Raw genomic sequence first — 25,465 nt, 5'->3', positions numbered from 1 at the left:
GAAGGAATAATTGTACATTTATTCAACAAGAATATCTCTGTTTAAAAAAGGCTGAACTACATGACACTGAGGTGAAGAACTGTTTGTTAATTCAACAAAAATATCTGAGTTTGACGAAAGTAAAAATACATGGCACTCAAGCAAGAACTTATTTATTAGTCCCACAGTATTATCCTAATAAGGTGAACAAGAAGATCCAACTTGGCAGAACTCTTGGCAGAACTTAAAAATCTTAGTTAAGTCAACAACAGCTGGCAAAAGTTGAGAAAACTCAAAAATCTCCTGCAGCGTGTTGCCTTGATATTTTACGTTTTCTCAACTTTTTCTTTTTTACTTTCTTTCTCATTTGTTCATTCAGGACTTGTTGCTCCAGTTTGTGGACGTAAAGTTAAATATGCTCTGAAGGAGAAGTTCCAGTGTGTGTTTGAGGGGATTGCTAAAGCAGGAAACTCAAGCCTTCTGAATGAGATCTACACAGAGCTCTACATCACAGAGGGAGGGACTGCAGAGGTCAATGATGAACATGAGGTCAGACAGATTGAAACAGCATCCAGGAAACCACACAGACCAGAAACAAGCATCAGACAAGAAGACCTCTTTAAAGCCTCACCTGGAAGACATGGACCAATCAGAAGAGTGATGACAAAGGGAGTGGCTGGCATTGGGAAAACAGTCTTAACACAGAAGTTCACTCTGGACTGGGCTGAAGACAAAGCCAACCAGGACATCCTCTTCATATTTCCATTGACTTTCAGAGAGCTGAATGTGTTGAAAAAGAGAAAGTTCAGCTTGGTGGAACTTGTTCATCACTTCTTTACTGAAACCAAAGAAGCAGGAATCTGCAGCTTTGAAGAGTTCCAGGTTGTGTTCATCTTTGACGGTCTGGATGAGTGTCGACTTCCTCTGGACTTCCACAACACTGAGATCCTGACTGATGTTACAGAGTCCACCTCAGTGGATGTGCTGCTGACAAACCTCATCAGGGGGAAACTGCTTCCCTCTGCTCGCCTCTGGATAACCACACGACCTGCAGCAGCCAATCAGATCCCTCCTGAGTGTGTTGACATGGTGACAGAGGTCAGAGGGTTCACTGACCCCCAGAAGGAGGAGTACTTCAGGAAGAGATTCAGAGATGAGGAGCAGGCCAGCAGGATCATCTCCCACATCAAGATATCACGAAGCCTCCACATCATGTGTCACATCCCAGTCTTCTGCTGGATCACTGCTACAGTTCTGGAGGATGTGTTGGAAACCAGAGAGGGAGGAGAGCTGCCCAAGACCCTGACTGAGATGTACATCCACTTCCTGGTGGTTCAGACCAAAGTCAAGAAGGTCAAGTATGATGGAGGAGCTGAGACAGATCCACACTGGAGTCTAGAGAGCAGGAAGATGATTGAGTCTCTGGGAAAACTGGCTTTTGATCAGCTGCTGAAAGGAAACCTGATCTTCTATGAATCAGACCTGACAGAGTGTGGCATCCATATCAGAGCAGCCTCAGTGTACTCAGGAGTGTTGACACAGATCTTTAAAGAGGAGAGAGGACTGTACCAGGACAAGGTGTTCTGCTTCGTCCATCTGAGCGTTCAGGAGTTTCTGGCTGCAGTCTACATGATCCACTGTTACACCAACAGGAAGACAGAGGTGCTGGAGGACTTCCTGGGAGGAAACTACAATAACTCACCTCTGGATGAATTTCTGAACAGAGTCATGATTAAATCCCTGGAGAGTAAAAATGGTCACCTGGACCTGTTAGTTCGCTTCCTTCATGGCCTCTCTCTGGAGTCCAACCAGAGACTCTTAGGAGGTCTGCTGGGTCAGACAGAGAACAGTCCAGAAATCATCCAGAGAACCATCAACAACCTGAAGGAGATGAACACTGATAAAATCTCTCCTGACAGAAGCATCAACATCTTCCACTGTCTGATGGAGATGAACGACCTCTCAGTTCATCAGGAGATCCAAGAGTTCCTGAAGTCAGAGAACAGATCAGATAAGGAACTCTCTGAGATCCACTGCTCAGCTCTGGCCTACATGCTGCAGATGTCAGAGGAGGTTCTGGATGAGTTGGACCTGGAGAAGTACAGAACATCAATGGAGGGACGACAGAGACTGATCCCAGCTGTGAGGAACTGCAGAAAGGCTGAGTGAGTCCTGATCATTAACAGAATCAATCAGTGGAGATTAGTAGTTTAGTTCTTCAGACGTTCTCATTCTTCTTCAAACAGTGTTCCACTTGTTGACTGCAAACATCACAGTCAGTTGTATTTAGTCCCAGATGTTCTCCAGCTGTTTAAAGCTGTTCTTCTAGTTATTGACTCTGTTCTTTCTATGTCTCTGTCTTATTATTCTCTCCATCAGTAAGTTAGTTTAGCTGAAGCAGCCTCTGAGGCCTTTTCATTCAAATTAAAATTAAAATGAAGAAAACCTTTCTGTGTCCCGCTATGGGGAAATTGCAGTTTACAACAGCATACAAAAGAGCAGCAAAAAGAACAAATATATAAATAAATCAAATATCAGAAAGTGTAGAGTATAAAAGATAAATAATAAAATAAAATAGAAAATTCCTGCTGAAAGTTTAACTGTGCCGATGATGCTGCCGTCCAGTTTAAAGTGTGCGTGGTGATGACTGTGACAAGCTCCCGTTATCCTCCGTGTTGGGCTGCAGCGCTTTGCCCCGCTATGGGTTAGCTCGCGGCTAGCCCCGCTATGGGTTAGCTCGCGGCTAGCCCCGCTATGGGTTAGCTCGCATCTAGCCCCGCTATGGGTTAGCTCGCGGCTAGCCCCGCTATGGGTTAGCTCGCGGCTAGCCCCGCTATGGGTTAGCTTGGTGGTCATGGTGTTGGGTCCTGGTGTAATGGGTTGAGGGGTCATAATGTTTTGGCACTCTGTGTCTGTGTGAATGTGCTCCTCTTCTGCTGCGTGTGTGAGCGTGTGTCAGCTCGTTAGGGTCCGGTTGTCATGGCTACCAGGGCCAGCTGCTGCTGAAGTCTCCTTCTGCCTCTCACCTCTGCCTGAGTGAGAGGGAGGTCCAAAACAACTGGACCCTAGGATTAGGGGTCCCAACTAATGCTCAGAAATCAAAAACTACAAGTCCTATCGAGAAAACCAACACATCGTGAGCGTCAGCCGCTTGTCCTCTACGATTTTGTGTATTTCCACGCACGTACTGTGAAAATTGTGGCCTCAGTCGATTGAGAAAGGCGAGGAGGGAAATTTATTTTGGACAAAAAACGGGTCTCAAATTCCACATACACACACATGGGGAAAAATTCTAAAACTGGTCGGCGCACTCCTCGCTCGGAGGAAGCTACAGTCCAAACCGTACGTCCCACACAAATCAAACCAACACCATCTGAAAGGAAACAAAAATCCCTACGTTTTTATATATTTTTTATCGGTGTACCTCAAAAACTGTGGCCACCCCGTAAGATTTAAACAAAGGTCTGAGAGAGATGATGAGAATGATTGTTTCCTGTCAAACACAGTCAGAGAAGATGAGCTGAACCACTGATGTGGAGACAACATGTCCAACAGGATGTGTCCAACTGTCCACTCATCAAACACATCACCTTCATAGAAATGTCTTCTTCCATTATAACACATTTTATTTATTTGTCTCATGACAGACTTTATAGCTGTGGACTCTCAGAGAGTCACTGTGAAGTCGTGGCCTCAGCTCTGAAGTCCAACCCCTCCCATCTGAAACATCTGGACCTGAGTATCAACGACCTGGAGGATTCAGGAGTGAAGCATCTGTCTGCTGGACTGGAGAGTCCAAACTGTAAACTGGAGACTCTGATGTAAGTTTTCATTTATTTTCTTCTCAGGCTTCTGAAGAATGGAGATCCAGTTTAGATGAGTTCTCTTGTCAGGACTGTCAGATAGAAAAGGAGCTCAAAGAGTTTAAATGAAGGAGCATCATGTTCCTGAACATCAGCAGGTATCTCCTCAGTCATCGGTGGTGGGTCTGATCACAAACCAGATCAAGTCCAGTGTTCACATGTACATTAACAGAGTTCTTGGTGTCACTAATCATTCTTTCTGTCCATACTGTCTGTGGAGACATCCCATATAGTCTGACTCCAATGAGACAAGATGGAGGACAACATCCACAGTGTTGTTGTGTGGATGAATGATTGTAAAGTTGATCTTCAACTCATCTTGTTCTTCAGCACATCCAGTCAGTATCTTTGTGTTTCCACAGTGTTTCCTGCTGAGCTGCAGTGGAGGGACAGGAACTCAAAGAGGAACTTTGATTAGTGTCAGTCAGACTGCTGAAGCTTCATATTAGTGTCAGCTGAACAGTGGAGTTGTGTTAGGAAGAGACCACTTCACAGTCAGTGTGGACAGCAGGAATCTGAGGAACTCTGTAATGTCCATATGACATGTGACTGTTGTTGGAAGACACACTTCAACATGTCAACTTGTCCTTTAACATTTGAATGACACAAACCTCCTGAGACACCAAATCCAGGAAGAAGAAGGTCCTGGAATCAAAGAACTAATCAACAGTTTGTAGTCCAACATGTGTGAGGAGGAGATATTGATCCTGTAATGAGGTCAGCAGCATCTTATTGATCTGTGTTGACATGAATAGTTGTCTGAATGTTGTGCTGACGTTTGGATGATGTCTGTAGAAGGCTGACATGATGAAGATCCACAATAACACAAGGACAAAGTCACTCTACTCATTTTAGAGAACAGCTCATTGATCAGGACACATTTCAGACCTCAACACATCTGATTGATCATCAATCATTTCATCTTTTATTCTTTATTCAGATTGAGTTGCTGCAGTTTGTCAAAGATCAGCTGTGATTCTCTGGTCTCAGCTCTGAAGTCCAACCCCTCCCATCTGAAACATCTGAACCTGAGTCACAACAACCTGGAGGATTCAGGAGTGAAGCATCTGTCTGCTGGACTGGAGAGTCCAAACTGTAAACTGGAGACTCTGATGTAAGTTTTCATTTATTTTCTTCTCAGGCTTCTGAAGAATGGAGATCCAGTTTAGATGAGTTCTCTTGTCAGGACTGTCAGATAGAAAAGGAGCTCAAAGAGTTTAAATGAAGGAGCATCATGTTCCTGAACATCAGCAGGTATCTCCTCAGTCATCGGTGGTGGGTCTGATCACAAACCAGATCAAGTCCAGTGTTCACATGTACATTAACAGAGTTCTTGGTGTCACTAATCATTCTTTCTGTCCATACTGTCTGTGGAGACATCCCCTTATAGTCTGACTCCAATGAGACAAGATGGAGGACAACGTCCACAGTGTTGTTGTGTGGATGAATGATTGTAAAGTTGATCTTCAACTCATCTTGTTCTTCAGCACATCCAGTCAGTATCTTTGTGTTTCCACAGTGTTTCCTGCTGAGCTGCAGTGGAGGGACAGGAACTCAAAGAGGAACTTTGATTAGTGTCAGTCAGACTGCTGAAGCTTCATATTAGTGTCAGCTGAACAGTGGAGTTGTGTTAGGAAGAGACCACTTCACAGTCAGTGTGGACAGCAGGAATCTGAAGAACTCTGTAATGTCCATATGACATGTGACTGTTGTTGGAAGACACACTTGAACATGTCAACTTGTCCTTTAACATTTGAATGACACAAACCTCCTGAGACACCAAATCCAGGAAGAAGAAGGTCCTGGAATCAAAGAACTAATCAACAGTTTGTAGTCCAACATGTGTGAGGAGGAGATATTGATCCTGTAATGAGGTCAGCAGCATCTTATTGATCTGTGTTGACATGAATAGTTGTCTGAATGTTGTGCTGACGTTTGGATGATGTCTGTAGAAGGCTGACATGATGAAGATCCACAATAACACAAGGACAAAGTCACTCTACTCATTTTAGAGAACAGCTCATTGATCAGGACACATTTCAGACCTCACATCTGATTGATCATCAATCATTTCATCTTTTATTCTTTATTCAGATTGAGTTGCTGCAGTTTGTCAAAGATCAGCTGTGATTATCTGGTCTCAGCTCTGAAGTCCAACCCCTCCCATCTGAAACTTCTGGACCTGAGACTCAACAACCTGAAGGATTCAGATGTGAAGCAGCTTCTTGATCTGAAGAAGAGTCCAGACTATAAACTGGAGACTCTGAGGTGAGTAGAGGGTTCCAGTCAGCCCATGCTGCTTTCATCAGTATTGTCCTAAACACAGTTAGTATCAAAGATCCAGTGTTTCCTGTAAACCTGCAGCTTCTCAGTGAAGCTGTGAGAGGAGAATGGAGACAGGCTTCAGGATTGGACAGAAAGACAGAGAGAGAGAGACAACAGTCAGCCAGTCAGATGAGCCAGAAGCTTGTTGTGATCATGTGTTTGAGTTGATGTGAAGACGACTGTTGTTGTTGTGTTGATGTGTCCAGGAAATAAAGCTGGATTCCAGCTGACAGCCTTCCAAGATGTATAGAGACAGTGGTGGTCATTCATCAGATCTGATCAACAACTGATCACAGCTCTGAGATCAGTCTGACTGAAGCCTGCACATCACAGAACCAGCATTACATTTAGTAACCATGAGCAGAGTCATCACATGTGTCATTTGTTTGATCAGATCTCTTCAATGACAGCCTCCATGTTTATTAGTCAGCTGATCTTTGTTTACATGGAGCAGCAGTAAATCCATCACTAAAGTGTTGGTGCAGTAATGAAGCGTTCAGGACTCTCAGCAGTTTATTAGTCAAATCTGCAGAGGAAACAGACTTGATGCTAAAAGTCTCTGCAGGTCTGTGTGTGTTCACTCCAACACGTTAACATGAAGCTGAAAGGAAGCTGGCTGAGCTCCACAGCTGCTCCACTGCTGCTCTGAACAGGACTGAAGTCCCTGCTGCTCTTTCTACTGGATGTGATGATGAAGGGAGACTCTGGAAACACTCCTTCACCTCCTCTCTTCTTTCTCCTCCTCTCTACAGGTGGAAGCCATGATGGTAAACAGGAGGGTGTGTGTTGTGAGAGGATGAGCTGTGTCCTGATGATCCAGAGGTTGAAGCAGACTCTGACTGGACCATGTTACTGGGAGGTGGAGAGGAGAGCTTCATCCACATGGTCTCCATTTAAGACCATCAACAGAGCTGCACTTCAACTCTTCACAGAGCTCCAACAAATCAAGTCCAGTCCCTCATGAATGATTCAGACACATGTCAACCTGCCAGCATCAACAGTCCTTCCTGTTGTTGTGTAGATGTTTGTTCAGACTAGATTCTAATGTCTGTCTTCTCTTGTCTCTGTAGAAACAGTAGAGTCCAGTTGTTTTTAATTCTGTTTCATCCACACATTTATTTTATTTGATCAGAGCAGCAGGTAGAAGAGTTTAAAGTGAAGTAACTTAAATTACCACCAAGCACTAGTACCATGGCAGAGGTGTTTAAGCTCTGTGCAGTTTATGTAGCTTAAAGTCACACCAGTGTTAAAGTAAATGTGTGCATAGGTTAGTGATGTTTTGTGTGTCTTGTGTCTTTATATGAGATAAATCATGAGTGAGCACAATTAGCAGTTTAAAGTATTAAAGTACATAAAGTATATACTTATAGATATATTAGTACTACTGGCTCAAAGTGAAGGGGGTAGTATTATAAGCAGAGCAGCAAATGAAATGACTGGTAATAAAGAAGTTTAACTGTGAAGTGTTTGTGAATATAGACCTTAAGGAGCAGTAAGAGTAAAAATAAATGTTAAGAGAGGAAAGCCGTTCCCACTTCTCCAATACTGTAAACTTAAAGCTAAGTTCTGGGCTGATCCAAGTGGAGATGAAGGTCTGCATGGGGGGCAGCTGTTTGTTATTGCATTGGCTGCCAAGCATGCTGAGAGAGGATGGTACATTTCACTGATATGGAAGAAATTAATGCATATTTGAAGGGGACATTTGAATCTGTTAAGAAATCACTTTAATTCAGTTAGGAACATTGTATTGTGGCAGACATAATGCAGATAGCATCATGAAGGTGAAGTACCATACACCGATCAGCCACATCATTATGACCAACTGTCTTGAAAGCACAAGGGGGACCTACAAGGGAGACCTTAGGGAGGTGGTCATAATGTTTTGACACAATAAAAAAATAAAGGGATATACCCTCTGTCACTCTGGATGATTGATGACCCTGAACTTATGATGACCCCGGGACAAGTATACTTGTAGTACACTTGAATAAACTACTTTTTGCTAAGGGAACTTATCTCAGTTCTTCTGTTGATAGTCTCTTCACTTAATCCAGACTGACCTCATGACGTTCAGATCAGGTATCATGGGGACTGAACTGGTTGATCTGACTATTGATCCACACTAGACCTGGTTTAGAAGAATTTTTAGACTAATTCTGAGCTTGGTCTAAATGGTTTCTGGTTTGTTATCAGACTGGTTTTAGGATCTGTTGATCTATATTCTAGTCAGACTGGTTTTGGGGCGTCTCTGTGAACCTGGTCATGGTCACTTAGTTTATATCCACAGCTTTATTAGCAAACTCATCTGACGTTTGATGTTTGACAGAGGAGCGCCGGTTTAGAACCGGTCTAGATTATAAAACCTTCCTCTTGTGATTAACTGAAGGTCGTCCCTGAGTGGTTTGAAAACGTGAAGCGCTGCTTCATCCTTCAGGTCTGTGACTCTGGTGACATGAGGACGAGGATGTTTAGTCTGAGTCAGCTGATCCTCCACAACAACAACAAACCAGCTACTGATGAGTGGAAAGGTTCAGGGTTAGCATTCCTAGACTCGTGACTAGCATTCCTAGACCAGTGACTAGCATTCCTAGGCTAGGGACTAGCATTCCTAGACTCGTGACTAGCATTCCTAGACCAGTGACTAGCATTCCTAGGCTACTGACTAGCGTTCCTAGACTATATCCCATAGATACCAACCAGCATCACAACAGCTCTAGATAAAGTGACTAATGAACATCATTAAATTTCCAATTAGCAGGAAAATTAATTAGTGACAGAGAACATCAGGACTCAGTGAAATAAGACATGTTTAACTTTAAATACCCAAAAATAGGAATGTGAACAAGAATGTGAACACGTTTCTTGTGATTTAATTTTTAGTTTAACACAGATTATAAACCTATAAAGATGTTTTCAGGTGAATCATGACTCAATCATTCATTTATAAATTTAATCCAGATTTTCTCTGTGTTTGTTTCTTGTTGGGTAACAATAAGAAGTTCATTTAAACATTTTTTCAGACTGTCCTTAAACGCAGCATTAATTTGGCAGGTCACGTGCTGCCGCTCCTCTCTCAGCCAATGGGAGCGTTTGATTGAGGGCGGTCACGCGCCGCTTCGTTGTGTCACCTGTGCGCGTTCTTCCGGTCGGTGTTTGTCTTCCCGGAGCGTCTGTGACCCCGCCCCTAGTATCAACAGAAGGGAAGAGGTGGTGTATAGTAGACTAAGATTGGGTCACACAGGTCTTAATGGTACACTAAGATTAATTGGGAAGAGTAATGGTTTATGTTCTGAATGTCATGTTATAGAAGATGTAGACCATATTTTATTTAGGTGCAAAAAATACACAGAACACAGGCAGCAATGGAAAGAAAGAGAGGCTGAAAATGGGATTGAGAACATCCTTAAGGAAGAAGGAATGCAAAGAGACAGGATCAAATCCTTATTCATTTTTCTGAATGACACAGGTTTAACTAAAAGGATCTAGGATCCTTTTTTTTTTTTTTTTTTCATTTTTATTTTATTTTTATTTATTTATTTATTTATTTATTTTTATTTATTTATTTATTTATTTATTTTTTATAAATATAACGTTTCCTCTTCAACCATAGAGTACCATGATAGTATGCCAAGTCCCTTTGCACACTCCTGTACAGTTGGTGGCGGTATGCACCAAAGAGATGTAATCTGCCAATAAACAAAGAAGAAGAAGACCCCGCCCCTCTCAGACACGTTGCCCGGGGAGAGGCTGCACGGGCCGGCCGGGGACTCCTGCCCGCCCCGCTGGACTCATGGATCCAGCGTCAGAAGCTCGGAGCCGCCGCGGGGACACGCACCGTCTACTCCCGGTAAGTCTGTCCGGTCTCACCTGGAGGCTCCGGTGTCCCCGGTGCCCCCGGTGCCTCCGGTGCCCGGGTCTGAGGCGGTGTTTGCGGGTCGAGCCGCGGCTCTGCGGCGGAGAAACGTTTAGATTTAAAGCGTGTTCCTGCCGTGGTGCGTTCAGGCTCCGGTGAGGCAGCTCCATGTGTTCAGACTCTTTATATAATGTGACTCTGATATGTTTCATTATTTAGACTCAGTCTGTTCTTATATTACAGCTAAGAATCACGTTTAATTAATTAATTTATTTAATTACACGGAATAAAAACCTTTAATAATTTATATTTAAAGCGTTAACTCTAAATGAATCTATGTGTTATATAATCATCATGTTCCTTTAGTTAGAGTCATTTTAATTCGCCTCACGTTAATAAACTAAATACATGATGGAATATTATTATTATTATAAATAAATTAGTGTTGAGATGAATTGTTTAGTTTTTTCTACATTCAGAGTTAAACAGGTGAATGTTAAAATCAGGTTTAATCTGATTAACGAGTAAAAACTAAAATATATTTAAACAGCTGATCTTTATTTAAACTGACTTGATGTTTGTTGACAGTTTAATAAATGAAGATAATTAATTCAGCTCATTAACTCTGGTCACGTGGTTTTCAGGTTCTTATTCATCATGAAACATTAATCAGGTTAGAATGACTTGACTAGTGTACCTAATGTTTTGTCCAGTGAGGGTCTGTCTCTCTACTAAATGAAGGTCATGGAGCATGTCATTAAAGACACTGAGGACTTTAAATTAAATGATGTTTATGAATCCTAGTTCCTCATTGGCCTGAGTTGACTCCGCCCACTGAAGTCCACGCCCCCTCTCCCTCTGTGATGCAGGTCATCTGACACACCTGGTCCCACTTGTTCATTACTGAATGTGTGCCGTCACTGGCCAAAACATTAGGTACGAACACTAACCCTCTACATGTCATAGAGCTGTCCTCATACACTCACTGGCCAAAACATTAGGTACACGATTGATTGATCTAAATGATGTTGATGAAGCTTGTTTGTGTTAAACTGAATGAAGTTGTTCATTTATTTTATTTGTTCCTTCAGACTCCATCATGTTCTCCTCACTCTCTCCATCGTTCTCCATCGACCAGGACGACGGCACCAAGAGAACCAGTCCTCAGATCATAGAGGAGTCAGTGGTATCATCGTCTTCATCCTGCTACCTCCACCCTGGAGCCCAGAGGAGGAGGAGGAGGAGGAAAGGAGGAGGAGGAGGAAGAGGTGCTGTGGAGATGAAGCATCATCCAGTGATGAAGAGGAGACTCAGAGACACCAGAGAACAGCTGATCTCAGAGAAGGTGAGAGACGAGGTCAACTCAGATACAATGGCCACTTTATTAGGGACACCCTGCTGTCGTAGTCTGGTCCACCAGAGACGTTGTTGGAGATAAAAAGTAAAATAAGTGGAAGGTGGAAAAATAGAAATAAAATAAAATACAACAGGATGTAATAGACTTTCTATCTTACCCTCTACGTGTTCCAGAGCTGTTAGCATGAATTAGCATGAAGTAGCATGATTAGCATGATTTAGCATGAATGCTAAGTGTGTGATCTGGTGTCAGCAGTGTGTGGAGCTGCAGAGCTACGTCCGGCCGCTGTCCTCCATCCTGAGGAGCCTGAGGTCTGGAAGATTCTCTGGACGTAAGTGACACAGCGCCACCTACTGGTCACAGCTCACAGCTCCACTGGTTATATATCTATCTGTTATATATCTATATATCTATCTGTTATATATCTATCTGTTATATATCTATATATCTATCTGTTATATATATATCTGTTATATGTCTGAATGGAAACAAATAAATCTGTGTCAGAATCTAGAATCAAACAATCAGCTCCTTCAGAGTAAAAGCCCTCAGCTTTTATTGTGAAATATTGGCAGGAAGAAGAGAGTGACAGCTTTAAAACCAGTCATGAGTTAGCTAAATGCTAACAGCTAAAGTCCACAGTGATGGATGGCTGAACTGTAGATGAACCGTTACCATGGAGACAGAATCAGTACATGTGATCAGAGCATCACATCTACTGGAAATAGAACAGAAGAAGAAGAAGGAGGAGAAGGAGGAGAATAAAAACATAGAGGAGGAGGAGTAGTAGTGTGTCCTCCATGTCCTCCTCCTCCATGTCCTCCTCCATGTCCTCCTCCTCCATGTCCTCCTCCTCCATGTCCTCCTCCATGTCCTCCTCCTCCATGTCCTCCTCCTCCATGTCGTCCTCCAGTCCTAAATGTCTAGAGTCTTAGAAGACGTCTCCATCGTCTCTGTCCTCATAGATTCCATCTTGGTTCATCTAGTTCTTCTACCTCCATGTTTCTGTCCCTCACCTGATGATGATTAGTAACGGTTACCATGGTTACCACCACCACAGCCTCCTCCTCCTCATCCATCAGTATCTGCCTCCTAACCAATCAGCTGTGACTAACGAGGCCGTAGAAGGAAACGATGTTTAATGACGTCTCTCTGGTTCCAGGTCTCAGTAGTTTCCAGGAGCGTCTGGCGACGGATCGTATCCAGAGAATAATGGGGGTCCTTCAGAACCCAGACGTGAGGTAAGAACCAGAACCAGTTCAGTCTGAACCAGCATTTAGTGTTCGCCATGAATAATAACCTCACGGGGAATTTAAATGTTTAATCACGTGACCTAAATCAGCAGCGCCATCATGTGGTCACAGCTGCTGTCTCTAATGGATCTCTACCTACCGCTGGATCAGAACCATCAACAGCTGCTGGTTGACTTGGAGACATGATCCAGATGTTGGAACCAGATGGAAAGACTCTCACGTTTATTTCTCTGAGGGCTGAAGATAGATTTAAATATTTAATGTGATTAATCACATGACTTCCATAGTTAACACACAAACTAATCATGTTTTATTAAATCTAATTATTTAAATCATCATAGAGACATTCTCTAGTTTGTTTCCTATCAACAGTAAATCCAGATCATTTTTCTTCTTCAGGTGTTTTAGTCAGTGTCAGCGCTACAGGGCGTATCACTGCCCTCTGCAGGAGAAATGATTCACTACAACCACACTTCACATTCTACTTTCTTTCCACAGCGTCACTGGTTGAGATCAGAAACCAGAACGTACGTTCATTAAAAACACGTTAAAACATGAACAGTGTTAACGTGTGATTGACAGCTTCAAAGATTAGAAAAGAGACAAGTGATTTAATTCATCTCAAACTAACAAATATATTTTCATTACTGTTCTTAATTAATCAGACAGTTTTCTTAGTTAACAAACTTTTTAATATTAAATTTTTTTTTATTTAAATGGTCCTCTTGTAGGGATGTGTTTTAAGATTTATCAACATCTCAGTTCATAACTCAGTAAAAACTTCCTGATATTTTTTTTTGAAAAAAACAACAACAACTGGTTTGGGTCTAGATCCTAAAAACAGAACGTAGATTAATTAAAAACATGTTAAAATTAGAGGCAGGACTCATTAAAAAAAAAAAAAATTAATTAGAGGCTTTGTAATTAATGAATCTCTTAAGTTAAAGCATCGTTTTAGAACAGTACTGACTTTAAATGGTAAAAAAAAAAAAAAAGTTTTAGTTGCCGACACGTCTTGTCTGTACCTGGACCGGGATTAAATGTGTTAATTTTTTTAATGCGATAATTTTTTTGTAATTAATTAATTAAGTAAAGTCCCCTAAACATTAACAGTGTTAAAAGGAATTAGTGTTAACGTTGTTTTAACTGGTAATGAACATATTTCTGTTACTATTTGATTCTTTTCATGATATTGTTATGTCGTGGTCTTTTTCTTCTTCTGTGGTTTAATTAAAACTTGAGCTACGACCTGGCGCCACCAAGAGGCTGAATTCATAACTTTAAATAAATGAAAGCTGCATTTCTCTCGGTTCAGTCTCTAAAATAAAAGACGTTCATGAACTAAAACATGAATCTTCTGAATCTTCTTGGTCTCGTTGGAAACAAACAAACAAACTAATTAAACGTTTCAGGTTCTTCTTGGACTTTCCTCCATGAACGTCACACATGAAGATCGACTGTTGAATTAATGTTTCTTCTGCTTTTTAAGAATTTAAATGAGTAAATCGTCGTCTCTTTAAACCAACGATTTACACATTACACAAAGCAGAAGAAACATCAGCTCTAGAGTCGATCCTGTGTAAATAGATCTTCTTGTTGTTTACTCTCCAGTCTCCAGATTTAATTCTAACTATTGAAGCTGTTTGTTGACGTTCTGATGAAACTTAATGAAGGTCGACTGTGACGTGTCTAATTAATTAGAGGCTTTGTAATTAATTAATCTCAATCTCATTTTCATCACATGGATTATAGTGGACGACTGAATCAAATAATAGACACAGACATGAATATTGTAAACTCAAGCTGTTTAATGCATTTAATTGTGTTTCAATTCAAAACAGTAGAAAAAGAAAGAAAATATCGCCCGTCAAAACTGAACAGACCTAAAGTTAAAGTGCCACTGTAAGTACTTTAAGTACTTTTTCAGAACAGTTTTGACTTTAAATGGTAAAAAAACAAACAAAAAAAGAAAACGGGCTGGGACTGCTAGCGCTAACAGTGCTTCAGTGGTATGCTAACTCTTTTTTTTGTTTTCTTTTTTTTTTTTTTCCATAAAACTCCGCTTTCGTTAAGGCTTCCTCCATCAGGTAGTTTTTTTAAAAAAAGACAAAAATTCTTCCATTAGTCCTAGCAACGTACTTTCCTCCGTTGCCTCCATTCTGGTAGCCGTTAGCCGTTAGCCGTTAGCTGAGCTCTGACGTGTGCATCAGTGTAATCGGTGTACCAGGAAATCGTGGACTGATAAAGTTCCACGCTACTTGGAATGCTTTTTTTATTTTTTTTTGACGCGATAATTTTTTTGTAATTAATTAATCATAATTAACACGTTAAAGTCCCGCCCCTAGTTTTACTGGTTTTAGTTTTTAGTTCATTAATTAATAAAATAACTAAAGTCATAACATCCTGGATCCTTTAACCCAGAACACGTTCAGGATTAATCCTCCGTCAGTTTTATTGTCAGTTAATGAAACAGTTCATCCTCTCACTAACATTTCATTAAATTCATTCATTCATTCATAATAAGCTGAGGGAGATTTATTAGAATGAATAAATGACCAGTTTTAGTTTTAGGTGGTTCAGGTGTTGACCGTGACGTCGCCGTCCTGTCGTCATGGTGACGGTCTGGGGGCGGAGCCTGGCTGCAGGATTACAGTCTATTTCTATCCTCCACGGCTGCCACGTGTGTGAAGTCACATTCCTCATGTGGAGCTGAACATGAATGAGAGCAGAGCAGAGCAGAGCAGAGCAGAGCAGAGCGCCACGGGCTTTTATTTATTCTGTCCTCCACCAATCAGAGGCAGGGTTACATAACGGGACCTTCCTGAGCAGCAGGAGTCTGGTTCAGATCGGTTTCTGTCTTTTACTGGTTTTATTTGAACCTTAAACGTCCAGAAACACAAAGGAATCATTTATTCATTTATTCTGATCTGACTGGTCTTCAGGTCGCTTCATTAACTTCTGGGTGACTCTTCTGATTGGCTCCTGACTCCTGTGTTTCTGTAAACTTTGTTCTGACTAAATTATTTCTGTTTACTGAGTCAAGAACTGAGATGTTGATAAAACTTAAAACACATTTTTTTATACTTTTTAATATTTTAAATATGATTTAAATGTGTTTTAAGTAAATATTAAAAAGCATGAAAACTGATTAAGAACAGTAATGAAAATATATTTGTTAGTTTGAGATGAATTAAATCACTTGTCTCTTTTCTAATCTTTGAAGCTGTCAGTCACACGTTAACACTGTTCATGTTTTAACGTGTTTTTAATGAACGTACGTTCTGGTTTCTGATCTCAACCAGTGACGCAGTGGAAAGAAAGTAGAATGTGAAGTGTGGTTGTAGTGACTCATTTCTCCTGCAGAGGGCAGTGATACGCCCTGTAGCGCTGACACTGACTAAAACACCTGAAGAAGAAAAATGATCTGGATTTACTGTTGATATGAAACAAACTAGAGAATGTCTCTATGATTAAATAATTAGATTTAATAAAACATGATTAGTTTGTGTGTTAACTGTGGAAGTCATGTGATTAATCACATTAAATATTTAAATCTATCTTCAGCCCTCAGAGAAATAAATGTGAGAGTCTTTCCATCTTGTTCCAACATCTGGATCATGTCTCCAAGTCAACCAGCAGCTGTTGATGGTTCTGATCCAGCGGTAGGTAGAGATCCATTAGAGACAGCAGCTGCTACAATATTCTACTGACCACATGATGGCGCTGCTGATTTACAGACACACAAACTGAGATCAGATCTCAAGTGCTGGCTGGGGACGCATGTGGAGACACATTTAGATTAAGACCAGGTAGATGGACAGTGAGACCAGGTGAGACCAGGTGGAGAGAGAAGATCAAAGAATCGTGATTAAACATTTAAATCTATTAACATCTGTGATTGATTTCATTTGAAGCTTTCGTTTAGTCACAGAAACTTTTTGGTCGATCAGTTTCAAACATTAAATAATAAATGAGTTCAACAGATTCTGATCGTTCTTTATTCTTTATTCTTTAGTGATCACGTCCTCAGCATCTTACTGAAAGTAGAAGAGATGCTCCAGAGCTGGTTCCCTCACGTCAGACTGAACCGGACGGACGACGGCAGAGACAAGAGACGGAAGGTACGAAGACGTTTAAATCTGAATAATGTGAACAGAGGAGGTGGTCAGACGTTTAGACTTTAAATGAGATTAAACCGATCCTTTGTGATTGAACTAATCCTCTAGGTCTGAATTAAATGTTAATCAGGTCTCTATGCCCACTCTCCATGTGGAGAACCAAAGAACCCAAAGTGTTCCACGTTGGGTTTTTACCTCTTGAAAGTGAATCTGGCTACAAACTACTACTGATTCCACTACAGGAGGCAACGTACACACAATTTTATTTCTCCTGGACATCATCACATTCTACCATTGTGATCATTATACAATCCAGAAGATGATTCAGATTTCCTTCATGTTGTTCACACATGGAACTCCCCAGGGAAACCAGTGTTTATTATCTGTAGTTCCTCCATTATTCCACTAGATGGAGGTAAAATGAACTTGAGACACATGGATCAGATTCTGTCGGTCAAGTCACCGTGTGGTGGAAAGACTCTAAAGAGTTAAATATAAATGGTTGTTCTTGGATTTGATGAAATATTGAGACAGAAGAAGAGATTCTTAGAAAGAGTAGCTTCTCTAGTTTAAAATGACGGCCAGCATGCCAGAGTGGACTGTGGGTATTGTAGTTGTTTTTATGTTTTTATAGTTTGATCTTGACCTCATTGTGTCGTATCATTGATCATCTTTCTGTAAATCTTGTGTTTTGTGTCGTCGTCTCTCCAGCAGCATCACATCAGCTCCTCCCTTCCTCCGTCAGCAGCCTCCTACTCCTCCACCTGCCTCATGTGTCTACAAACTCCAGAAGCAAAGGCAGGTCGTCCCATCACCTCCTCCTCCTCCTCCTCCCGTCTGGAAGCGACCCAGGACGACACCGTCTCCTCCAGCACAGACTCACCTCCACGCCGCACGGTCACCAACGCCCGTCTGCACCGAGCACCACCTCCACCTCCACCCTTAAACATCAGGTCACCATGTCTGCAGAGGCTCCTGCTGGCGAAGGAGAGCATGGTCACTGCTGGAGGAGGAGGAGGAGGAGGAGGAAGACGAGGAGGAGGCGTGGCTTCGTAGCCGTTTGCTGATAAAGACACTAAAACGCCTTAAAGACTCAAAGTCTCCTCCCCTTTTTAAATCTTCCCTTGGATCCCAGGTCCTCCAGGATCAGAGTTCTGGATCTGAAATGTCTCCTCCTGCCTCCATTTAAGGGACAGATCCAAACCTTTGACTCGTTACTGGTCGACTGAACTAAACTCCTCAAACTCTGGAGCTTTGAGTGGCAGAGAGAGAAGACGCTGGAGGAGGAAGAGGTTTCAGATTTCATGGAGGTGAACGTTCAGGAGATCTGGAGACGTTCATAACGAGGACTTCCTAAAATAACCACCATCAGGGCTGAGATAAGAGACGTTCCATCTCGTTGTAAATCAGAATCAACCACACGTCACTGATGCAGCATTTATTGATGATTTGTTTTATCTGCTTTGGGGAAACTCAGCGTCGGCAATGAAAACAATAAATATGGATATTATGCAAAACATTTTCCTAATGAAGCATTTTACACAATGTACAGTCCTCCTGCTCCTCCTGGGCTGCTCTCTATACACAGTCATGCAGATGTGGAGTAAAAAGAGAAACCTCTCGGTGCTCTCCTCTTGTGGATCCGTGTCGATAAAAACTAATAAACCACAGAGAGAAACGAAGCGTTGTGCTGTTTGAAGGGACGTGAAATAAAAAGGTGAGCGTGTCGGTCGGTGGGTGTCAGTAGTCGGTGTCGGAGCCCTCGGCGTTGTCCACGTTCCTAGAGAGCATGTAGTTGTCCATGTCGATGGAGCGGCAGTTGTTGATGGCGTAGCGCAGCCGCTCGGCCATGACGGCCTGGCTGGAGTACGGAGGCAGGCGCAGCTGGAAGAAGCAGGTCTGAGAGGTGGGCAGGCTGTCGTAGGGCTGTGGACCAATCAGGAGCCGTTAGTCACGCCATCGACCAATCAGATCAGATCAGATAGTATTAACGTCGTCAGACTGAAACTAGGAGGAAGCCTCCAGAGCTAATCTGAAAACGTTCAAATGATCCAGACGAACACACAGACTTTCCTTCCTTCATTACGCCCCCCTTTCTTTCGTTCCCTATTTCCTTCCTTCCTTCATTCTTTTATTCCTTCCATCTTTCCTTGGAGACTCAAACAGCTGTTATCTCATTCTTCTACCTATCATTATTATTATTATAATTATTGAGGATGATCTGATCAGCTGGAGCTCAGCAGCACTCACCCGGTCCACCTTCATGATCTGGAACCTCTGGGAGATGTCGGCGGTGTTGGCCGGGAGGCGGGACCGTCCCGAGACGAAGCGCATGAAGAGGACCCGCTCCTCGTTGGAGAACTCCTCCAGCGTCTGCCAGAACCACTGCACCAGGGCGTGCTGCTCGTCCACCTCCCGGTAGCGCACCACCTTCTTCAGGACGTCGCAGCAGATCTCCGGCATCCCGCAAACCATCTGCTCCAGCTGCTTGGCCGTCAGCAGCGACAGCAGCGGCACCGGGACGATCCACGACATGCCCTCACGCACCGCCGCCACCTGACGGGACGGGGAACACGGTTTATTAAAGGCTCAGAGCGGCAAACATCTGGATGATCTTTAAAGAGCCATTAATCTGTCCAGATATATTTATTTTAACTAAAAAACCTTCAGATCTGGACGAGTCACTCAAACTAAACAACTAAACCTGATTTTGGTGTAAAGCAAATAAAAGATGTTAATATTTTATTCATCTGCTCCGAGAAAAAACATGAAATATGGATTAATGCAAAGAGATAAAGAGATAAATGGATTATCTTATCTTAAACATGCACACACTACAAGATTATCCTAACAGATCAGGGAGCACAGAAAGCATCACCAATAAACAAAGCAGAACCCTGCAGTGAATCTACTGATATAACCTCCCGTCCTGTAGGTGGCGCTAACAGCTGCTAGCTTGTTTACTGACATGCTATCACATGTTTTCTCCTTTAACTCCTTCTATTTCTACACATTCAACACATTTACAGTTCCAGCTCTGGTACCGTCCCACCTTCAATAAATACTCAGGTGTTTTTACCTGTCGGTCGATCTCGTGCAGCCTGTACTCGATGGCTCGCTCCACGTATTCCTTCCTGTTGGAGAACGTCAGAGGGATGCTGTTTCCTCCCGGGATGATGGGAACCATCTTACCATCTGCACTCTGACCGACAAACGAATCCAGAGGAATCATCTGGAAATAAACCACAAAATAAAACCCATCAGAACGACATGAAGCTAGGAGGAGCTAGCGTTAGCACAGACTAGGGGGAGCTAGAGTTAGCATAGACTAGGAGGAGCTAGCGTTAGCATAGAGTAGTAGGAGCTAGCGTTAGCATAGACTAGGAGGAGCTAGCGTTAGCATAGACTAGTAGGAGCTAGCGTTAGCATAGACTAGGAGGAGCTAGCGTTAGCATAGACTAGTAGGAGCTAGCGTTAGCATAGACTAGGAGGAGCTAGCGTTAGCGGGGGTCCCACCTCATGGAAATTATCCTCGGTGATGCCGCTGTCTTCAATGTGAAGAATGCTTTTGAGCGTCTGCACGTAGAGCAGGTCCACCTCCTCCAGGTCCTCCAGCTGCAGGGGGATGCAGCACAGCTGTTTCCACACCAGGGGGGCCAGGTGCAGGTCCAGGGGCTTCTTGGTGCGGATGGCCACGCCCATCAGGATGCCCAGGAACTTGAACTGGAGCATGTGTTCGTCCAGGCAGGCGGACGGGTTCAGGAGGAACCTATCAGTCAGAGGAGGACGGAGGAACATCATTAAACATCATCACACTGGTTGAGTTCTCTACTGAGAAAGATCTAGAGCTGCAAGGGAAGGAAGGAGGGAAGTAACTGATGAATCTAAAGATGGCCGCCGTCCTGACCTGTCTCTGTTGTAGCCGACCTCTGCGGTGGCGTTGGGCGACGGGATGAGCAGGTCCACGACCCCCGTCTCCAGCTCCTACAGGACATTTACAGGACGTCAGCGTCTGATCAGACTCCAGGATCCAGAGCGGCTCTAGACCTGAACTCACCTGACACATCTCTGTGATGGTGTCGTCAAACACCCCCCCGGCGTCGTCCGCTCCCTCCCCCACCAGCTTCACCTTCCAGGCCCTGGAGGGCAGCCGCAGGTCGGAGGCGTTCAGCTTCACCACCTGCCGCGCGATCTGCACGAAGATGGGTTTACACTTCCGTCCACTGCAGAGGACAGACAAGAGGAGGGGCCGTTAGCGTTAGCTTCCAGGACTAGCTAGCTGCTACTAGCCCTGTGGCTACATCACCTCTACCTCAACGACTGAGAACAACGACAGGCTAAAGATATCTGAGCCGTGGAGCTGAACTGACCGGGTGGAGATGCGTTTGACGGTGATCTGGGGGCCGTAGTTCTTTCCCTGCACCATGGTCTTCCCTATGGAGCGCACCATAGGCAGAGTGTAGACTCGGGGGGCCAACAGGGGCCTCAGCTGGCCCTGGACAATCCCCCAGGTACCAGCATTGTAGTGAGACGTGCAGCTCTGTGGAACCAGGAGAACGTTTACTCTGGTTATATAACACAGATCAACCTGGGACAGGATTCTCAGTCCTGGTCCTGGTTCTCACCTGGTTGTTGGGGCTGAGGTTGAGCAGCCTCCAGGAGGAGTACATGAGGTCAGAGAAGTGGTAGAGGAGGCGCAGACGAGCCCTCACTGCCTCGATGCTCACCTCCTTCAGTCCGCTATACTGAGGAGGCACGGCCACCGGCAGACCCAGCTGGAGAGGAACCGAGGAGCCTGAGGAGGAGGAGGAGGAGGAGGAGGAGGAGTGTGATCATCCATGCTCCAGGAGGGAGGAGCAACAACATGAAGAAGAAGAGGAGTAAGAGGGACTGACCTGGAGCTCGAGGAGGCACAGACGGAGCGGTCCAGGCGGCGCTGTGGCAGCGTCCAGCAGAGATCTGGTGGACATTCTTCCCCTGCAGCGACATCACCAGCGTCGGTTCTCTGACGTGGTTGGTGTGGCCCAGACCCAGCTACACGACACAGACACCACAGAAGAAGAAATAAAGTCAGGAACCTTTAACAGCCAGAAACCTCCTCATGAGGAAACACAGCCAGAGAGTCAGGAGGTCACCTGTCCCTCTGAGTTGCTGCCCCAGGTGTAAACGTCCCCCGTGGAGGACAGGACCAGAGTGTGTTCGGCTCCCACAGCCACATCCTGGATCTGGACCCCAGACAGAGCCGGGACCTGCTGGGGCCGGTTGTGGTTCCTGGCTCGGCCCTCTGGTAAACCAATCAGACGGTCTTCAACAGGAAAGAACAAGATTTAACTCAAGATGTAAAATAAAACATGATCTGGTTTTAGTTGATATTTAATTATCTTTGATCTCGTGCTACTTTAATGAAACGTTTACCTTTGGTTCGTCTTTTCTTACCTTGTCCAAACGTGAACACCTTCCCATCTTTGGTTAAAGCCACAGAGAACTGAGTCCCACAGGCCACTTTCTTGATGCCGATCCCACAGAGAACGTCCACTTTCTGAGAAATTCAAAACACATTCACGTCACAAAGTCCCAGACCGTCACGTGTCCGTCAGGTGTCACCTGTCTGTACCTGAGGGGAGGACTTGGCGGTGGAGTTGCCCAGACCCAGTTTCCCGTAGTCGCCGTCACCGAAGGCCCAGACCATCATCCCGTCAGCAGAGACGACTAAAGTGTGGTTCAGCCCACAGGCCACCTGAGGAGAGAGAGGAACATCAATTAATAATTAATTAATCTAATATTATTATTTATCATTTTATTTATCCTGGACATCATCACATTCTGTCTGTGCTAACACTAGCTCCCCCTAGCTTCATAGTCTATGCTAACGCTAGCTCCTCCTAGCTTCATAGTCTATGCTAACGCTAGCTCCCCCTAGCTTCATAGTCTATGCTAACACTAGCTCCCCCTAGCTTCATAGTCTATGCTAACACTAGCTCCTCCTAGCTTCATAGTCTGTGCTAACACTAGCTCCCCCTAGCTTCATGTTTATTATCTGTAGTAGCACCATTAGTCCACTAGATGGAGACAAAGACCATGAATGAAATTAAGGCCCAAGTCACCATGTGGTGGATAGTTGATGTAGAATCAGGAAATAAAAACACATTTGCTGTCAATTGTTTTGGATTTGATTAAATATTGAGACAGAAGAAATAAGATATTAATATATTAATAACCTTTAGCTCAGACACACAGAGACAATAAAGGGTTAAGGTTAGTTTACCTGGCCAACCTGGTAGCCCTCCAGAGCCGTCACCTTCTCCGGTAGCTTCTTGTTGGAGGTGTTGCCCAGACCCAGTCGGCCGTAATCACCGTTACCAAACGTGAACAGCTTCCCATCCGCTGTGACCACGGCCGAGTGTTTGAAGCCACAGGACATCTAGAGAGAGAAGAGCGCCGCCGTTAACTGAGCGGCAGCGTCAAGGTCAACCCGGCGCTCACGGACGCTCGCTCACCTGCACCACCTCCTCTCCTTGGAGCGCTTCGATCTGTCGCGGTCGGCGCTGGCGGTCGCTGTTCCCGTGGCCCAGCTTCCCGTAGTCGCCGTCGCCCCAGCTGAACACCTCGCCGCTCTCCGTCAGAGCCATGGAGTGACCGTCGCTGCCGCAGGACGTCACCAGCTGGGTCACGACGAAACCTGAGGACACCGGGGAGAGGATGAGGATGAAGGACAGATTGTACAGATTTATTTTCCTACAAGTAATTTATTATCCAACATGTTGAAGCTTCAGGAGGAGACTGTCTCAGCCTCTCTAGAAGCTGACAGTCCTGGTCCTGGTCCTGGTCCACCTCCTGCCCCCCCCTCACTAATAAACACGTTAATAGCTGCAGCGTCACCTTGGAGGGCGGAGATGACGGTGAGGACGTGCAGGTCGTCAGAGTTGCCCTGTCCCAGGCGTCCATAGCTGCCCTCTCCACAGGCCAACACCGTCCCGTTGGGCTGGATCACAAAGGTGCAGTTCTGACCACAGACCACCTGCAGCAGAGGAGAGGTCTTTGTTAAAAAAGGATTTAAAAGAACGGACAGATGATGAGTCTAACAGTTTGTTTTCGTGCCTGTTGAGCCTGAGAGAAGGACGGCGCCGTGGTCGGGACCAGGATGTTCCTGCCGGCCTCGGCCAGCTGTCCGTGACGCCCCGCCCCCCACAGGAACACGTCACACTTCCCCCCGAGGTGCCAGTCCTGCAGACAAACATCAGGGAGGTCAGAGCGAGGGTTAACTTAGCAGCCGTCCCGTCGCCTCCAGAGTCTGAACGGGACCATCACTCACCTCTGGTCTGGACGTGGCCCAGGACATGATCTGTTCATCCATCCCCGCCCCCCATTTACTGTTGTCCTGGAGAAACAAACAGAGGCAGACGCCGTCACTATGAGCCGCATCGATCACCAATAAATCACCAGCCACATCCACCCCCCCCTCACCATCAGCAGGGTCATCTCATCTCTGGCCACAGGCTCCAGGTCAGGAACAGAGAAGGATTCTGGGAAGGTGGCGCCCCGAGCGAGCGCCTCCGCCGCCTTCACCGTGGTGGAGAAGCAGTCTAGCCACGCCCACTCGCTGGCGCTCCAGACGGCGGTGCCGGACTCGGGCGGGCAGCGTCGCAGGTGAGGGGGCACCGGGGGGCGACACAGGAGCTGGTCCAGGTGGAGACCCACGGCCAGGGAGGCCAGGCACTGCATGTAGGGGCTGTGGACGAGCTGCTCCCCGCAGACCACGTGAGGCTGGACCAGGAAACACAAGGTTACCACCTCTTCTGATTTATTTCTGTTTCTTAACTTATTTAAAACCTATTTATTTTATCCCAGAGTAGAGCCGGCTCCAGCCGTGCTCCTCTGATCACAGCGTCTCAAAGCTCCGTACCTTCTCGTAGGCGTACTGCTCCTGCAGCATGACGGGCAGCCTCTCCAGGAAGGCTCTCATGCAGGGCGCCATGTTGAGGCCGACCACGCCCTGCTTCTTCAGCGCCGTGCGGCACGTGGCCAGCACGTGGTTGGACGCCATGAACTCTTTGGAGCAGTTAACGACCAGCACGTCCTGGAAGCAGAGGTGAAGAAGGCCGGACGGTGTAAACATCAGAGCTAATGGAGGAGGAGGAACCACAGGTGGGTCAGGTGAGACCTGGTTTACCTTCGACCTGTTGGAGCAGACGGCGACGCCCACATCTGGGATCCACACGATGTTCTGGATCGCACCTGAGCCGGCGACGACGGTCTGCATCACTGACCCGTCCTGTAGGAAAGACCCGCCGTTAACAGACGGACCCTGGCTCCTCTCTGATATGTAATATTGGCTCATTTCTCTGCAGCCTGTTCGTCTCTTACCCGCAGCGACCAGATGTTCATGAGGCCTCCCACTCCTCCAGACGCCAGGGCCAGGCCGTCAGGACTGAACGCCAGCGTTCTCGACGGGTGATGTGACCTTTCAGCTGGAAGACACACACGGCTCCGTCCTCTGGCCAATGGGAAGACTGCAACACACCCACAGAGACAGAGCTGCAGCCAATCACGTCCTTTGATTAAAGGTTAACGACTGTCTGTCAGTCTGGAAACCTAAACCTGATGCATCCTGGGAATGTTTACGTCCGGATTATTTAGAGATGGAACTGAAACGTTACGTACCGTCGTTTTAGGTTTGGTCTCCGTGTCCCACCATCCCTCTGAGACAGACGGAGAGG

The 25,465-nt window shown here is 45.0% G+C and overlaps 3 protein-coding genes across 3 annotated transcripts; 2 read left to right on the top strand and 1 right to left on the bottom strand.

Annotated features, from left to right (window-relative positions):
- Positions 1 to 358: 358 nt before the first annotated feature.
- Positions 359 to 8,506, top strand: LOC311509999 (protein NLRC3-like; the record flags this gene model as incomplete). The annotated part of the gene is made up of 5 exons (XM_084575468.1): positions 359 to 2,144; positions 3,627 to 3,800; positions 4,783 to 4,956; positions 5,937 to 6,110; positions 6,920 to 8,506. Coding segments are annotated over 5 exons (2,321 nt in total), but the record flags the coding sequence as incomplete, so codon positions are not given.
- Positions 8,507 to 9,903: 1,397 nt separating this feature from the next.
- Positions 9,904 to 18,021, top strand: LOC311509998 (uncharacterized protein). The gene is made up of 6 exons (XM_084575467.1): positions 9,904 to 10,014; positions 11,112 to 11,365; positions 11,630 to 11,708; positions 12,540 to 12,618; positions 16,646 to 16,751; positions 17,460 to 18,021. Exons 2-6 carry the CDS (start codon positions 11,120 to 11,122, stop codon positions 17,802 to 17,804), a joined length of 855 nt encoding a protein of 284 aa, XP_084431593.1. The 5' UTR covers positions 9,904 to 10,014; positions 11,112 to 11,119; the 3' UTR covers positions 17,805 to 18,021.
- A 150-nt stretch (positions 18,022 to 18,171) lies between these two features.
- LOC311509997 (putative E3 ubiquitin-protein ligase HERC1) lies at positions 18,172 to 25,451 on the bottom strand (the record flags this gene model as incomplete). Its single annotated transcript, XM_084575466.1, is given in 23 exon segments — positions 18,172 to 18,674; positions 18,999 to 19,304; positions 19,828 to 19,980; positions 20,265 to 20,517; positions 20,656 to 20,732; positions 20,806 to 20,971; positions 21,119 to 21,288; positions 21,374 to 21,543; positions 21,644 to 21,782; positions 21,884 to 22,053; positions 22,185 to 22,287; positions 22,363 to 22,485; positions 23,014 to 23,169; positions 23,246 to 23,427; positions 23,628 to 23,766; positions 23,847 to 23,972; positions 24,061 to 24,126; positions 24,213 to 24,512; positions 24,652 to 24,825; positions 24,919 to 25,020; positions 25,113 to 25,201; positions 25,204 to 25,258; positions 25,410 to 25,451. Coding segments are annotated over 23 exon segments (3,447 nt in total), but the record flags the coding sequence as incomplete, so codon positions are not given.
- Between the last annotated feature and the right edge of the window lie 14 nt (positions 25,452 to 25,465).

This window comes from Chelon labrosus (assembly GCF_963514085.1).
Source record: "Chelon labrosus genome assembly, contig: SCAFFOLD_245, whole genome shotgun sequence".
In the NCBI taxonomy this organism is placed as follows: Eukaryota; Metazoa; Chordata; class Actinopteri; order Mugiliformes; family Mugilidae; genus Chelon; species Chelon labrosus.
Note: the sequence above shows the minus strand (reverse complement) of the source record. Positions and strands in the feature narration are given on the sequence as shown.